This window comes from Pelodiscus sinensis, chromosome 32 (assembly GCF_052426305.1).
Source record: "Pelodiscus sinensis isolate ZL-2025 chromosome 32, ASM5242630v1, whole genome shotgun sequence".
Taxonomy (NCBI): domain Eukaryota; kingdom Metazoa; phylum Chordata; order Testudines; family Trionychidae; genus Pelodiscus; species Pelodiscus sinensis.
In genome coordinates this window covers 7,471,074-7,486,710 of record NC_143083.1, presented here as the reverse complement: position 1 = coordinate 7,486,710, position 15,637 = coordinate 7,471,074, and the positions used below count along the sequence as shown (strand labels likewise).

Below are 15,637 nucleotides of genomic sequence, written 5' to 3'. Positions count from 1 at the left end.
AATTGTATCCTTTGGTATGTATGGTTGTGACTATTTTCTTCCACTATTTGATCTAAGGAAGTGGGTCTGGCCCACGAAAGCTCATAATCTAATAAACCATCTTGTTAGTCTTTAAAGTGCTACCTAGTCCTTTATTTTGATATTGTAAGATCTTTGAAGGAAAAAATATATAATGGAAACAGAAAGATGATGAGGCCTGATCATTTAAAGAGGTCTATTAAATCACTTTGTGCACAGTGGGGATTCAAAGCACTTTCACTTTAAACAAGACTCGTGTTTAAAGATCAAATATTATTCACTTTAAAGAAAGACCCGTGACCACTAACGACAAGCTGGCTGCATGACAGCCTAGTCGGTCTGTCTATCCTCGTAAGTATTCTGTGGAGGGATGGTAACATAGCTACTTATCAAAATCAAGCAGGATTCCAGGCCAGATGGACTGGCTTCTTCCCAAGCTTGTGGTCTATAGACAGAGGCCAGGTGAAATATATAAACTGCATAGATGCTGTTCTCAGATGGTGGAAATCGAGGTTGCTCCAATAAAGTCAATGGTGCCACCCTGATTTACAACAGCAGAGAGTTTGGGCCAATGAAGGGTTAAAAGAAAGAATGACAGAGGCACCGGGGGAGACAGAGGAACCGAACACATCACTTCCTGTCTCTGTGCCTGTTTCCCCACAGCTACAATGAGGCCATTGAACTTTCTAGGTTCAGTCCTGTGACAGCTATGGTTGAAAAGCACTCCGGTAATGGCTACCGTGATCACTCCCAGAATGCAAAGCCTCATTAATATTAACAAACACAGCTGTTGTTGTTTATTATTTATTATCCTCACTGTTAGCTGTGAGTAGATCTTTGGCCCCTTGGAGGAGCTGCAGCAGGAGATGGGAGTGTGCTAAACAGAGATGTTCATGGGAATGGGGTGATTTCTGGTTCATTTTATCTCCCCCCAGCTAAAAAAGTTTGTATATCTTGAAAGCGGGTTCCAAAACCAGAGCTAGAAACTGCCCAGAGAAATCTGTGTGGAATAAACAATCGGCAGAGCAGGAGGTACGTGCAGAAAGGTGGTTGTGAGGGAGAACCTGAGGCAACGCAGAGGGTCTGCTGGTGGTTTCAGACTGCTCTTCCTCATGCCACTGCTGGGTGTTCTGGTAGCCAGATGGGGGCGACTCCAGCTGATTTCAGTGGGGCCTCCCCTTCCAAAAACGAACTTGGATTTCATTGGCTGCCCAAGATAAGCAGAGCAAAGGACGTGCATTCGGTCTTCCACGGCTCATCACCGCCTGCCATCTCTGCTCTTCCTTTTTCCTCTCGGTGGGCCCAATAAACTAGAGCTGAGGGGGGGAAGGGAGAGGAAGCTGAGAGTGTGGGGGAGTCTGAATTGGCAGAATTATGTTAGTCGGTTTTGGTTTGGCCGTCCCGAGAGTGGTTCGATTACTGCCGCTCCCCGTTGTACACATCTTCCTCAGCCTCTTGGTTGTCCTCATTCCTTTCCTCCGCTATACGTCCCTCTAGGTCAAACTCGGGGCTTTCTGCTGCCACAGTCACCCTCTGCATGCACAGAGGGCAGGTCTTATTCCTGGTCTGGGTTAAGAGCCAGAGGTCAATGCATTTGCTGTGATAGGCATGGGAGCAAGACAGAATTTTCAGCCTGTCTCCTTTTTCATACACCTCCAGGCAGATGGCACATTCTGTGTACTTGGCACCTCTGTTAAACATGCTGGTGGAGGACTCCTTCCCGGGCTCCTCTCTTAGCAGGTTTCTCCTCCTCCTTCTCCGCCTCCTTCTCCTCCACTGGTGATACCCCATTGCATACTTCACAACGAGCAGGGTGCCTGTCACGATGGCAACAAGGATGCTAATTGCCCTGCAGATCAGAAGAATCGGGATGTGGGAGCAATGTCCCAGCAGCTGTAGCCGGCACCTGCAAGCACGGGGGCAGGAGCTTTTAGCATCCTCCTTCCAGGCAACACGGTAGTGCTCAGGGACCAGGATGACGTGACCGCCTTCGTCAGAGCGGCAAACCTTTCTCAGGAGCTGGGAGGCTGCTTCCCCAGTGAAGACCAACGGTCTGTCGACCGGCTGCCGAATCGCTTCTGCCAGAGCTTGTGAGTTGGCGCGGTGCACTGGGTCCCTGGCGGGCTGAGCGTGCAGGACCTTGGCACTAAACATGCAGTCGTAGTGGTGGAGGAGCGCGACGAAGGCAGTGGAGGAGTTGCTGGGTGCCGGCGGGCCGTCGCAATGGTAGCACGCCTTTGCAGGCATCACCTCGAGCAGATAACCCATCAGTCCCTTGCAGGGGAGCGGCAGCCCAAAGAGAGCGGGGAGAGCACTGAAATCTTGGCGGGTGGCGTTACGGCTGTAAATTGCGCGGATAAAGCCTTTGCTGCCGGGCACCAGGAAAAGCAGGAATACCGAGGCCACGTGGAAAGGAGACTGGAGCAGCGACCACATGCTGACAGCCGATGGAGAGCTCTAGAGTGGGGCTTGTCTAAGAGGAAGCTCTGGCTTCAGAGGCCTTTATGGGGAGCAGCAGGTCGAAGGTGACTGCTGGATTTGCCATGGGTCGGAACAGACGGAGCCTTCCTGGGCAGTGAGAGCTGCTGGACTGGACAAGAGGTAGGGGCTGACTTAGACTCAAGCCTTCAAAGTTCTGGTTGCAGCTTCCGTGGTTTGTCAAGCTGGTCTGTTTGCGCCCAACTGATTCTTCGCTTCTGTGTCCAGCTGCCGAGCAACCTTCCAGAACCTTCTCCCCAAGGCCTTGTGACCTCACTGCCCAGCTGGCCTGCAGGCGTGGACATTTCTCCTTTCTCTCTTCCTGGTGACTCTCCACCTTTGCCTGCTGCCCCCTCCGCTCACTGCCTTTCTCTGACCTCCCCGCTTGAGCTTCTGTCTCTTTCAGTAACTTTCTCTTTCCCGTTCTTGGGTCCATCCCTACCTTTGTGTCTCTGGGTCTCCTGTCTCCATGGATCACCCTTAGCTCTCTCTCCTGCACTGTCTCTAATGCAGGGGCTGCCCTGCCCTGGCTTTTCATTGAATCATAGAACTGGAAGGGGCCTCAGGACATCATCAAGTCCAGCCCTCTGCCCAAAGCAGGACCAATCCTAACTAAATCAACCCAGCCAGGGATTTGTCAAGCCAAGACTTAAAAACCTCTAGGTATGGAGATTGCACCACATCCCTAGGGAACCCATTCCAGTACGTCATCACCCTTCTAGTGAAATAGTTTTTCCTAATATCCAGCCTGGACCTCCCCCACTGTAACTTGAGACCATTGCTCCTTGTTCTGCCATCCGTCACTACTGAGAACAGCCTCTCTCCATCCTCTTTGGAACCTCCCTTCAGGAAGTTGAAGGCTTCTATCAAATTCCCCCCTCACTCTTCGCTTCTGCAGACTAAATAAGCCTAAATCCCTCAGCCTCTCCTCATAGGTCATGTGCTCCAGCTCCTAATCATTTCGGTTGCCCTCTGCTGGACCCTCTCCATTGCGTCCACATCCTTTCTATAGTGGGGGGCCCAGAACTGGATGCAATACTCCAGATGTGTCCTCACCAGATGTGGCCTCCCACTTTGCCCTGTCTCCCCTCTGGGTCTCTCCTTAACCCTCTGCTTCCGATCTGCCCTGGTCATCCTCCCCTATTGCTTCATCGTTGATGAAGATATTGAACAGAGCCGGTCCCAAAACAGAGCCCTGCTTCCCTGGCTTCCAGTCTGTTCCTGAGGAGAGGCACACGAATACCACCAAATCTCTGCCAGAAACTGAGCAGATGAATGGCAGCTTTCCTTCCCGGCACAGGGCTGGCTCTCTGCAGGCCCTTTGGCCTCATCCTTCGCACCACAGCTGTGGCATGGTGATATTGCCTAGACTTTAGTAAGGCGTTTGATATGGTCTCATATGATATTCTTATCAATATACAAGGCAAACACAATTTAGATGGGGTTACTGTAAGGTGGGTGCATAACTGGATGGATAACCATTCTCAGAGAATAGTTATTAATGGTTCACAATCCTGCTGGAAAGGTATAACTAGTGGGCTTCCACAGGGCTCTGTTTTGGGACCGGCTCTGTTCAATATCTTCATCAACGATTTAGATATTGGTATAGAAAGTACGCTTATTAAGTTTGCAGATGATACCAAGCTGGGAGGGGTTGCGACTGCTCTGGAGGATAGAATTATTTGATCATAATTCAAAATGATCTGGACAAATTGGAGAAATGGTCTGAGATAAACAGGATGAAGTTTAATGAAGACAAATGCAAAGTGCTCCACTTAGGAAGGAACAATCAGTTTCACACATACAGAATGGAAGCGACTGTTTAGGAAGGAGCATGGTGGAAAGGGATCTAGGAGTTATAATGGACCACAAGTTGAATATGAGTCAGCAGTGTGATGCTGTTGCAAAAAAAGCAAACATGATTCTGGGATGCATTAACAGGTGTGTTGTGAGCAAGACACAAGAAGTCATTCTTCTGCTCTACTCTGCACTGGTTAGGCCTCAGTTGGAGTATTGTGTCCAGTTCTGGGCACCGCATTTCAAGAAAGATGTGGATAAATTGGAGAGGGTCCAGAGAAGAGCAACAAAAATAATTAAAAGTCTAGAGAATGTGACCTATGAAGGAAGGCTGAAAGAATTGGGTTTGTTTAGTTTAGAAATGAGAAGACTGAGGGGGGACATGATAGCAGTTTTCAGGTATCTAAAAGGGTGTCATAAGGAAGAGGGAGAAAACTTGTTCATCTTGGCCTCTGAGGATAGAACAAGAAGCAATGGGCTTAAACTGCAGCAAGGGAGGTTTAGGTTGGACATTAGGAAAAAGTTCCTAACTGTCAGGGTGGTCAAACACTGGAATAAATTGCCCAGGGAGGTTGTGGAGTTCCCATCTCTGGAGATATTTAAGAGCAGGTTAGATAAATGTGTATCAGGGATGGTCTAGACAGTATTGGGTCCTGCCATGAGGGCAGGGGACTGGACTCGATGACCTCTCGAGGTCCCTTCCAGTCCTAGTATTCTATGATTCTAGGATTGCAGCACGACCCGTGCCTGCTATGGCTTAGTGCAGTAGAATGGACATCTCACCTGGCCTGGTTTCCATCACCGCTTCACTGATGTAACCAACCTGTCTTTGTCTTCCCAAGTCCACCCCAGCCCTCGCCCTTCCCATGCTGTTCGTCTAGACTGCAGGCTTCTTTTGGAAGAAGCTTTTTTCAGAAGAGATCTTCCAAAAAAACTTCTTCGAAAAGAGAGTGTCCACACTGCGAAAGTGCACCGAAAAAGTGATCTGCTTTTTTGAAAGAGAGTATCCACACTGAATGGACTCTCTCTCGCAAGTAAGCTGTGATTGCTACGGACAGAATGGCCACCAGGGCACCTGTGCTTTTTCCTCTTTCCTCTTCTTCCAGAAGAACTCCCTCTTCCCCATCCACACACAACTTTTTGCGAAAGAGCTGTTTTGGAAAAAGCCTTCTTCCTCGTAGAATGAGGTGGCCAATGTAGGAAAAACCCCTCAGTTCTTTCAGTTTTCTTGTGGAAGAAAGTGATTGCAATGTGGACATTCCTCAAGTTTTCCGGACAAAATTCTGTAGTGTAGACATACTCTACTTAGATAAGTTCCCAATCTTCAACAGGGCCAGAAGCATGTCTAGTGGGAATCCTCTGCAGAGGGAACAGGGGAATCTGTTTGGGTCATCCCAGCTCACTGTATATTGCAGAAAGCTGGAGGTAATTCCCTGCTCCATTTATGCAGGATCTGTTGGCTCGGAACATCTGTTTTCCTCAGGATCATTTCCATCCATGCCACTTACCTAGTTCCAAGGAAAGTCACAGGGGATGACTTGTCGCTATTTATTATTTGTATCACAGTAGCATCTACAGGGCCCCAACCAAGATCAGGGCCCATTGTGCTAGGTGCGGTACATACAAGGGCAATAGCCCTTGCCCTGAAAAGTTTGCAATCTAAATAGGAAAAAGTAGGAGGGGAAGCTGAGGTTCAGAGAGAAGTTTTGACTTGCTTGGTACCGTGCAGCGAGATAAGGGGTGAGCCAGGAATAGGAAGCTACCTCATGGGGTGTTGTGAGGATAAATGCATGAAAAAAGATTTGAGAGGCGCTCATGGCTAGCACTAGAGAGGGGGTGGGAAGAGGTGGCTTAATAACTAATCCTCACTGTTTAAGGTGAGTGTAGAATCAGTCCTTGTAGTTAGTTGAGACTAAGTAGCTCAAAGTCGTTTAGATTTACTATTGGCCCAGGTCACCACTGCAAATAGAACTGGAATACTTGGACGCCGGTTTGCAGAATACATGCAACTCTTAAGTCCTGAGCAGCAGGACTATGCCAGTAAAAAGGTAAGACACAAAGGGTATGTCTACACTATAGAGTTTTTTCCTGGAAAAATGGTGGGTTTTTTTCAAAAAAAGTCACTTATGTCCTCATCGAAATTGTGTTCTTTTGGAAAAAAAATCGAAAGACCTGAGGGGTTTTTCCAACATTGGTAAACCTCTTTCTAGGAGGAAGAAGCCTTTTTCCAAAAGAGCTCTTTCACAAACAGGCATGTTTGGACGGGGAAGAGGGAGTTCTTTCGGAAGAAGAGGAAAGAGGAATAAGCACAGGTGCCCCAGCGGCCACTCCCTCCTTAGTAATCACAGCTTACATGCGAGAGAGCGTCCATTCCAGTGTTGTCTTCAAGTCATCATTGTCAAGTCCAAGTCGAGTCTCAAGTCACTACAATTCAAGTCTCAAATTGAGTCTCGAGTCCCTAAAGTCACTTTCAAGTCAAGTCCCAAGTCGAGTCTCAAGTCTTAATTTAAAAAATGTCAATTCACTTTTGTACAAGCCATCAATATCATAATTTTCAGACAATTTTTTTCACCAAGTCGAATTAACAAAATTAGCAAGTCTCGAGTCGAGTCTCAAGTCGAATCACCTAGGAATTCAAGTCGTGAGACTCGAGTCAACAACTCTGGTCCACTCACTGTGGACGCTGTCTGCTGAAAAAGCTTTTTCGATGCGCTTTGGCAGTGTGGATGCGCTTTTTCGGAAGTTTTTTTCCGACGATCTCTTCCGGAAAAGCTTCTTCCGAAAGAAGCCTACAGTCTAGACATCGCCAAAGTAAGAAGAAGGTATTATCCTTGGAGAAAAGTGATCAGTAGGATTTATAACTCCAAGGGTGCGTCTAGACTGGCAAGATTTTGCACAAAAGCGGCCACTTTTGTGCAAAAATTTGCCTGCTGTCTACACTGGCCGCTTGACTTTGCCCAAGAGCACTGACGTTCTAACGTAAGAATTCAGTGCTTCTTGTGCAAATACTTTGACGCTCCCGCTCAGGGATAAGCCCTCTTGCGCAAGAATACTTGCGCAAGAGGGCCAGTGTAGACGGGCACCATAATTTTTTGCACAAGAAAGCCCGATGGCTAAAATGGCCATTGGAGCTTTCTTGAGCAAAAGTGCGTCTTTACTGGGCACGGATGCTTTTGCGCAAAAGCATCCATGCCAATCTAGATGCTCTTTTGCGGAAATACTATTAACGGAAAAACTTTTCCATTAAAAGTATTTCTGCAAAATCATGCCAGTCTAGACGCAACCCAATTGTTTGGCCAAATCCTGCTCCCAGTTACATTGGCATAAATAAAAAATAATGTTGCCTGTCCATAAATTACAAAACGCATCAGGCTCCTTAATTTTGCCTTTTTTTTTAGTGTTACAAAGTGTTGCCAGGGGTGGGTGGGTCTTGAAAATCAGAAAAAAAAATGTTATATAATTTATGGACAGTCCCTGGACTTCAGTGGAATTATTTTGGCTTTACACCCATGTACATGAGAGCAGGGCTTGGCCCATAGAGTGGACTTGGGATCATCCAGCCGGATTAACAATGCTACAGCAAATGCCCTGCGGCACATCAGAGTGGTATCCAGGCCCACACATAAGCTAGGTTTTGTGAGCCAAACTATTTTATTTTCCAAGCCCGGATTCCATTTCCCTGTGTTCTTAAGCAGCTTCAATCCATCTTACTGCATTACAGAAACGGTGTTGATTGTTCTACTGTAGTGAGTAATAACAACTTGTACTTTCCAGATTACCCCAGAGAACTAGATGCCTGGCTTAACTGTACCACACATTCATGAGTGCAAAGACACCTTGGCATAACTTGATTTGTCACAATGCATTAAAAACTGCTTTGAGAGCAGAGAGAGAGAGGGAGAGGTGCTGAGTGTGAAGAGGCAGAGGAGAGGGTCAGAAAGAGAAACAATATACATTTTGACTACATTTACATTTTGGAAAAAAAATGAAAAAAAGTCCCAACACTATCCAACTGTCTTGTTTTTAACAATGAGCTTAAACTGCAGCAAGGGAGGTTTAGGCTGGACATTAGGAAAAACTTTCTAACTGTCAGGGTGGTTAAACACTGGAATAAATTGCCCAAAGAGGTTGTGGAATCTCCATCTCTGGAGATATTTAAGAGCAGGTTAGATAGACATCTGTCAGGGATGATCTAGAATGTACTGGGTCCTGCCATGAGGACAGGGGACTGGACTCAATGACCTTTCAAGGTCCCTTCCAGTTCTATGATTCTATGATTTTCAAAACAAAATGTTTCATTTTTCTTTGCACCGAAACTTCCTTTGTTTCATTGATAAATAAACAAAAGGTTGCAATGAACATGAACTATTTCAGACTTAGCAAAATGAAATGCTTTCTTTGACCCTACGTGCAATTATATTTGGAATTTTGTTTGGCCAAAACAATTCAAATTTTTTGGTGTGCCACCATGATGTGGGGCAAAAAAAGATTGCAATCTCAGAAAGTTTCCAGGGGTAGAAGCTCTGTGTGCTGACCATGTCTACTAACCAGTGAGCTGAGAGGGCATAGGAAGGATGCAGCCAGAAGAGGCCAATCAGCCGCTGGGATGGATTGCATCCTGTTTGCAATTGCTTCCATGCACGAAATTACACCAGCCATGCTCTCATTGACATCAACAGGACTGGGCTCAAGGAGCTAAATCCCGCGCTGCAGGATGTTGGATGGGAATGTGGCAAAAATCCCTGTATTGCAAGAGGGACCCCATACTCCAAACAGCCTTTGGAAGAGGAGGCAACACTGGTTCCATTGCCCACCCTGATTCTTTCCTTCCCCAGATGGCTAGTAAGGCTGGAAGGCAAAATTCTCTGCTGGACTAGTTCCACTGAAGTCAATGGAGTTCTGGCACATCCCTGTTCCTGGCCGTAGATGTCCCGTGTCCATCTCCCAGGCTGAAACGCACTCCGTGCATCAGCCATCATGAGACCTACCCAGCACTGATGTTGCTGAAGCCCTCTGAGCAGTTCCTCTCCTGGGCTGGCTCTTTGCACAGGGGCGAGTTTCATCCTTGCTGACAGGTTGCATTTAGACGCATGGTTACCCTGCATGTAGCCTTACTTGCTCCCACAGATCCACAGTGCTGACATGCCATGGCTTGTCTCAGCATGATAGTTCTCTGCACTGGGTCCAGTCGTCAGCCTTTCCCTCGGTGGGTCAGAGTCTGGTAAAACTACAAGCGATGTGATATGCACACAAAACACACACACAGGCCTCTTCTTCGGCTCTCAGTTCAAGTGGTGAAATGGGGACTCCTTCCTGGTAATTGCTCTGCTCACAGTTATCACCGCTGGCTCCCCTGTGTAGCTTGCTGACATTTAAATTAACAGCAATTAAACCAGCGCTGCAGATGGCACGGGCCCCAGAGGAAAGGAGGGGAGGACACAGTCAGAAGCTGCTGTCAGATAGCAGCCTGGGCCCTGTCCTCTACGCATGAGCCTTGCTTCCCCTTTTCCAGCTCCTCCTTGTCTAGCCCCCCGGCTCTCCCCAACTTTGCTTTGGACCCAGAATTTTAACTTAAACTCAGTTTCACTGTCACACTCTGAGCCAGGGTAAATCTGCGCAGTTCTCTGGAGGTCCAAGGAGTGTCATCGATTCAGCCCAGCTGACAGTCTCGCTTCTTTGTGTTTCTCGCTGGCGCATTTCTTTGTGCAGTTGCGCGACAGTTTGTCCGACCTACCGGATGTAACTTGGAGAAAGCCATCTCTAGAGAAGTTACTAATAAGCAACCTGTGGCAAATAGGAGCATGTCCTGCCCCATCAATAAGCCATCCTGGCTCTGCAGATGGTTATTAATGTGTGGTGGAGGGTGGCAGATCAGACAGCATCAGCTACAGCCAAGGAGGTCAAGCCGGCTGTGTCAGGTGCTTTGGATTTACAGTGTGTTAATCGTTGATAACACACAGAGTGGAGACCCCAACTCTTCCTGTCACTCTTGAATCATTTTGGGTCCGTTCAAAGCCCCAAAATAAAACATTTATGTTTCAGGAAAACATTTAAAAGTTTTATTTCAAACAAAATGTTGAAACGAAAACTTTCAGCGTTTTCCAAATGGAAATTTTTCAGAACTCCCATTCCAGGAAAAACTTTAGTATTTCAACATTTCCTCCCACTTGCAATGAAAACAATTGGTTGATTTGAACCCTGACAATTGGTAGCGGGATGTTCACACTCAGTGAAAAGCCCTTGGTACCGATGTCTGTTGATCTCTCGGTCATGATATTTATTTATTTTAAATATTTTTACCCTGCCTCTCTATTTAAACTATTCGCAGCAGCTCATAATTTTTTGTAAAAACACAATAAATAAATGTATAAAGTAAAATACAAGACCCCAAAGTGGGACATAAAAACATGCTAAAACACCTCAAGAAGGAGATATGAATGAAGGGTGTTCAATGTTAACGAGTTTTGATGCTTTATTTTTTAGCATGAGATGGAGGGCTGAGGATGATCCAGAGTGTATCTCTGCAACATAAGCCCATTAGGTATTAATTGACTATGAGCAGGATTGTAGTCTGTGGCTCTGACTCTCACTTTTCGAACAGAGCCGGAGATGCAATCAGACGCTCTCCAAAATGACCAAATCACTCTCCCTGTAACCAATAAAGAGAGAGAAGATGAAAATCTGATTTGGGTCATGTTAGTACATAAATCCAGCCCTTCTTACAGCATTTAGAAAGCTTGGGAAATGACCTGGAAAACCCTGGGGAGCAGGAGGTTACATGTACCTGTCATGTCTGCTTCTGCTGAGTGCATGGAGTCATCAACCAACCCTCAAAATGCAGCCAAGTACACAGCCCTTGGAAACGTTTCGTATCTTTTCTATCTGCTCACCTGCCTGGAGTGACACGTACTTGAATGATTTGCATCTTCAATCATCACTCCTCCCCCCGCTCTCCCCCGTCTGAAGGGACCCCGTGAAGGCATCCTTGGAGGACCCTCGTACATGTTTCCTGCACCTGTAGCTAAAGACTAACCTTTGCTTGGCCAGGAATTGTCACCGGGCTCTTGAGCTGCTACCAAAGGGTAGGTCAAGTGGGGCAGCACAAGCTCAGGGAGCAGACCACTGGTCTAGAGAGAGCTGGGTTCTAGTCCCTTTTTGGCTGTGGCTCTGGGTTAGTCATGTCAACCACCGGTGTGTCTGTTTCCTGGTTGGAGTTTATCATAGAAGATGAGGGTTGGATGAGACCTCAGGAAGTCATCTGGTGCAGTCCCAAGTCAGGGCTTTGTCAAATCTGCCCTTAAAAACCTCTAGCTAGAGATTCTACCACTTTCCTGGTTAACCCCTTCCAGTGCATGATGGCCCTCCTAGTGAAATAGCCACGACAGGGAATGACTTGCTATGTTTGCACAGCATCCTGCAAAATGGGACTCCAGTCTCAGTGCAACTGCCACTAAGCGGATTTGAACCTGGGATCTCTGGAGCTTGGTGTAGGGGCCTCTGCTGTTGGAGCTAAAAGCCAGCTGGCTCAGTCTAAGATGTAGAGGTCTCTTGTTCTTATTTGTTGCTGTAAGTGGTCTAGGTGCCACTGCATTGATCAGTGAACCACACAGGGTACGTCTAGACTGGAAGCTTCTTTCCAAAGAGAGCATCCACAACTTAAAACTGGATTGAAAAAATGACCTGCTTTTCAAAAGGGAGCATCCAGACAGCATGGCCGCTCTCTCAAAAGAAAGCCCCGATTGCTATGCACAGCACGGCCACCAGGGTACCTGTGCTTTTTTAGATTGCCTCGTCTTTCGAAAAATGTCCCGGTTCTGCATCCACACACTCCTTTTTCCAAAAGAGCTCTTTCGAGAAAGGCGTTCTTCCTTGTAATTGGAGGGTTACCATTGTCGAACCCCCCCTCCCGTGTTCTTTCTATTTAATTTCAAAAGAACGCAATGGCAGTGTGGACGCAGGAGATGTTTTTTCAAAAAAAGGGCAGTTTTTTCAAAAACACCGTCATCTGGATGCAGCATAATTTGTTAAACGAAGGTTTTGCTGTTGCTAGCTGAGGGTGTGTCTAGACTACATGCCTCTGTCATCAGAGGCATGTAGATTAGACACATAGGCAAAGGCAAATGAAGCCGCGAGTTAAATGATCGCGGCTTCATTTAAATTTACATGGCTGCCGCGCTGAGCCGACAAACAGCTGATCAGCTGTTTGTCGGCTCGCGCGCTAGTCTGGACGCTCCCCTGCCGACATCAAAGCCCTTTGTCGGCAGCCCCGGTAAACCTCATCCCACGAGGAATAACGGGGCTGCCGACAAAGGGCTTTGATGTCGGCAGGGGAACGTCCAGACTAGCACGCTGAGCGGACAAACAGCTGATCAGCTGTTTGTCGGCTCAGCGCGGCAGCCATGTAAATTTAAATGAAGCCGCGATCATTTAAATCGCGGCTTCATTTGACTTTGCCTATGTGTCTAATCTACATGCCTCTGATGACAGAGGCATGTAGTCTAGACACACCTTGAATGTGTATATTTCACTTAGACAAAAGCGATAGGAAATGGGAATGGATGGAGGCTAGAAATTCCCAGGAATTTAAAGATCTCAAATGCATTTCTTTTTCCCCAGCCTATGGAGAGTTACATCTGCCACAGATGTTTTATGCCTTTTCTTTTCGGGGGTGAAAGGAGCCAAATATGAATGGAGCTAGAAACTGGAGCTAGTGATGGACAAAAACTGGGGGGTTTGTGGCTTGGACTTATACTGGTTTGGCTTGATCCTATTACTCAGTGAGGGTCCCTCTCCAGCTCATCCTACCCTTCCTCAGTGTCTGCACTTTGGTCCTCTTCTTCCTCTCCCTCGACAGACTCATCATCATGCCCCTCTTCATCGTCCCCTTCCCCAGCATGGTCCTCCTCTCTGCCGGTGTGCTCCTGGGGGGTTCTCCCTCTGCCCACATTGACAGCCTGAGCCTCAGTGGTCACCTGCTGCTTGCAGAAAGGGCAGGTTTTGTTCCTGGGCTGGGTGTGAAGCCAGGTGTCGATACAGGCGCAGTGATAGGTGTGAGAACAGGGGAGGACCTTCAGCTGGTCTCCTTCTTCGTACTCGGCCATGCAGATCACGCAGGTGTCGTACCTGTCTCCCCTTTTGAAGGTGCACACGGTTATCTGCTGGCCCTTCGTGCACCAGCGGGCGCACGCCACCAGCGGGATGGTGCAAATGAGCACGTTGAGCATGAACCCAAACTCCTGGAGGAGGTAAGGAATGAGGCGGTTCGTGGAATATTTCAGCACCTGTGGCCAGAAGAGCTTCGCCATGTCCCACACGGAGGGCGTAGCAGCATCCTGGCAGGAACTATGAGGCCGTTTCGGTGCCATGAGGGTGACGTATGCCCCCTTTTCATAAGGGGAAGCCCTCCTCAGGTGCTTGCGGGCTGATTCTCCGGTGAAGACAGACTGGATCGCAATCTGCTGCCGGATTGCTTCGTCATCGCTTGCCATGTTCACCAGATGCTCTGCATTCACGTTGTGCACGATGGCGGCCTGGAACCCGGCTTGCTGCGCGTGAAGGACCTTGACGCCAAAGGGGCAGTCCGACCTGCGGATGAGCACGATGAAGGCCTCTGAGGAGTTGGAGGAGGCCGGCGGGCCTGCTATAGGGTGACAGGCATTTGCTGGCGTGGCCTCGATCAAATAGCCCACCAGCCCTTCGGTCGGGAGGGGCGGTCCGAAGCATGCAGGCAGGGCGTTGAAACCGACGCAGGTGGCGCCGTGGTTGTAAACCACGTGGCCGAAGGCTTCTGCCACAGCCACGTCGACGAGCAGGAGCGCGGTGACCGCCCGGAGAGGAAGACAGAGCGGAGGCCTCATGCCAACTGTGGGCGGGAATCTCGCTGTGCCAGGGCCAGGCTGTGACACTAGGGAAGGAGTCCGTGTGAAGGATCCTCAGCAGCAAACACACACTTCGCAGCCCCTCGCAGTGGTATCAACACAACATGCCTGGAGTCTGTGCTGAAGACAGCAGCAGCAGCAGCAGGATTGTGACTGGTCCTTGGACGCTTGTGCAAATGGCTTCCTTAAATCACCAGGCTGGTCTGCTGATTCCCAGGGCATCACCCCGCCCCCCATTGTCTCTCGCTGCTAGGCAACCTTTCCTACCCACCTCCCCAGGCTTTGTGACATCACCCCGTGACTGCTGCACTTTCCCGGGGCTGTCTCCCTGAAATGTCACTTCCATTTTTGCACCCTCGTTCCCACCAATCTGCCACTGTTCCATCTCGGCCCAGTTCTGCCCCAGTCTAACCGGGGGTAGGTCAACAGGATGGCCTGCTGCACTCAGGGGGAGTTGCTCACATCCTTCAGAAGGATTAATGCCCCTTCTTTTGACTGTCCTCCCACTGCAAACTGCAATTCTTCACCGTGGGCAGGGACGTGCTGTCTGGAGATCACTGCACAGCAGAAATGATTGGAGAGGATCTTCCTCTCCTCTGTGGGGTGGGAGATACCAGCCTGGGTTGGTGGACTGAACTTGCTTCCTGCTTTAAAAACAACGTCCCCCCCCCCACCTTTTTCTTTTCATGAGTGTGATCAGCTGATGGACGGCAAAGCATGGAGAGCTACAAGGCCAGAGTGTTTTGTCATGAGATAATGGAAATAAATAATCGAAACGGGTAAAGCATCATTCAATATAATAGCCAGCAGAACCTGAAATTACATCCCTCTGTGCACCCACACAGAGCACAACCTGCGCTGTGCTATTGGGCACATGAGCAAAGGCACGGAGGGTCCATTTCACAGACCAAAACAAGTGGCCAGGAGTTCCGTGTGCTCAGCGCACTGGATTCGTGCTGGCAGCGGAATGAGCTCTTCTGAAATTCAGGCTTCTGGGGTCACAATGGGTGCTGCGTGACGTGAATACATTTTTCAGAGCCCATCACCTTCCTTAGCAGCTTGGAGGTGGATTCCCCCCCCCCAGAATCTGAGAGCTGGAAGAGATCTCAGGAGTCATCGAGTCCAGCCCTCTGCCCAAAGCAGGACCAACCCCAACTAAGCCATCCCAGCCAGGGCTTTGTCAAGCTGGGACGTAAAAACTTCTAGGGATGGAGATTCCACCACCTCCCTAGGGAACCCATCCCAGTGCTTCTCCACCCTCCTAGTGAAATCATTTTTCCTAATATCCAACCTTGACCTCCCCCACTGTAACTTGAGACCATTGCTTGTTGTTCTGCCATCGGTCACTACTGAGAACAGCCTCTCGCCATCCTCTATAGGACCCCCTTCTGGAAGTTAAAGGCAGCTATCAAATCCCTCCTCACTCTTCTCTTCTGCAGACTAAACAAGCTGCAGGCCAAAATCCG

At 48.5% G+C, this 15,637-nt stretch overlaps 2 protein-coding genes across 2 annotated transcripts; both read right to left on the bottom strand.

The window, feature by feature from the left end:
- Positions 1 to 808: 808 nt before the first annotated feature.
- On the bottom strand, positions 809 to 2,731 carry LOC102462778 (E3 ubiquitin-protein ligase RNF167-like). Its single transcript, XM_006110529.4, has one exon. The coding sequence runs from the start codon at positions 2,452 to 2,454 to the stop codon at positions 1,435 to 1,437; it is 1,020 nt and encodes a 339-aa protein (XP_006110591.3). The 5' UTR covers positions 2,455 to 2,731; the 3' UTR covers positions 809 to 1,434.
- An 8,009-nt stretch (positions 2,732 to 10,740) lies between these two features.
- On the bottom strand, positions 10,741 to 14,294 carry LOC102462537 (E3 ubiquitin-protein ligase RNF167-like). The gene is made up of 2 exons (XM_006110528.4): positions 13,099 to 14,294; positions 10,741 to 10,942 (listed from the first exon to the last, which is right to left on the bottom strand). The coding sequence occupies exons 1-2, from the start codon at positions 14,148 to 14,150 to the stop codon at positions 10,909 to 10,911; spliced, it is 1,086 nt and encodes a 361-aa protein (XP_006110590.3). The 5' UTR covers positions 14,151 to 14,294; the 3' UTR covers positions 10,741 to 10,908.
- Positions 14,295 to 15,637: the final 1,343 nt, after the last annotated feature.

What these genes read in the sequence shown, in the direction of transcription:
- LOC102462537 (XM_006110528.4), bottom strand. Translation starts at nt 14,150, where the DNA reads ATGAGGCCTCCGCTCTGTCTTCCTCTCCGGGCGGTCACCGCGCTCCTG. An exon ending in AGTGCAGACACTGAGGAAGG is followed by an intron (nt 10,943 to 13,098) that starts GTAGGATGAGCT and finishes TATTGGTTACAG; the next exon opens with GGAGAGTGATTTGGTCATTT.
- LOC102462778 (XM_006110529.4), bottom strand. Translation starts at nt 2,454, where the DNA reads ATGTGGTCGCTGCTCCAGTCTCCTTTCCACGTGGCCTCGGTATTCCTG.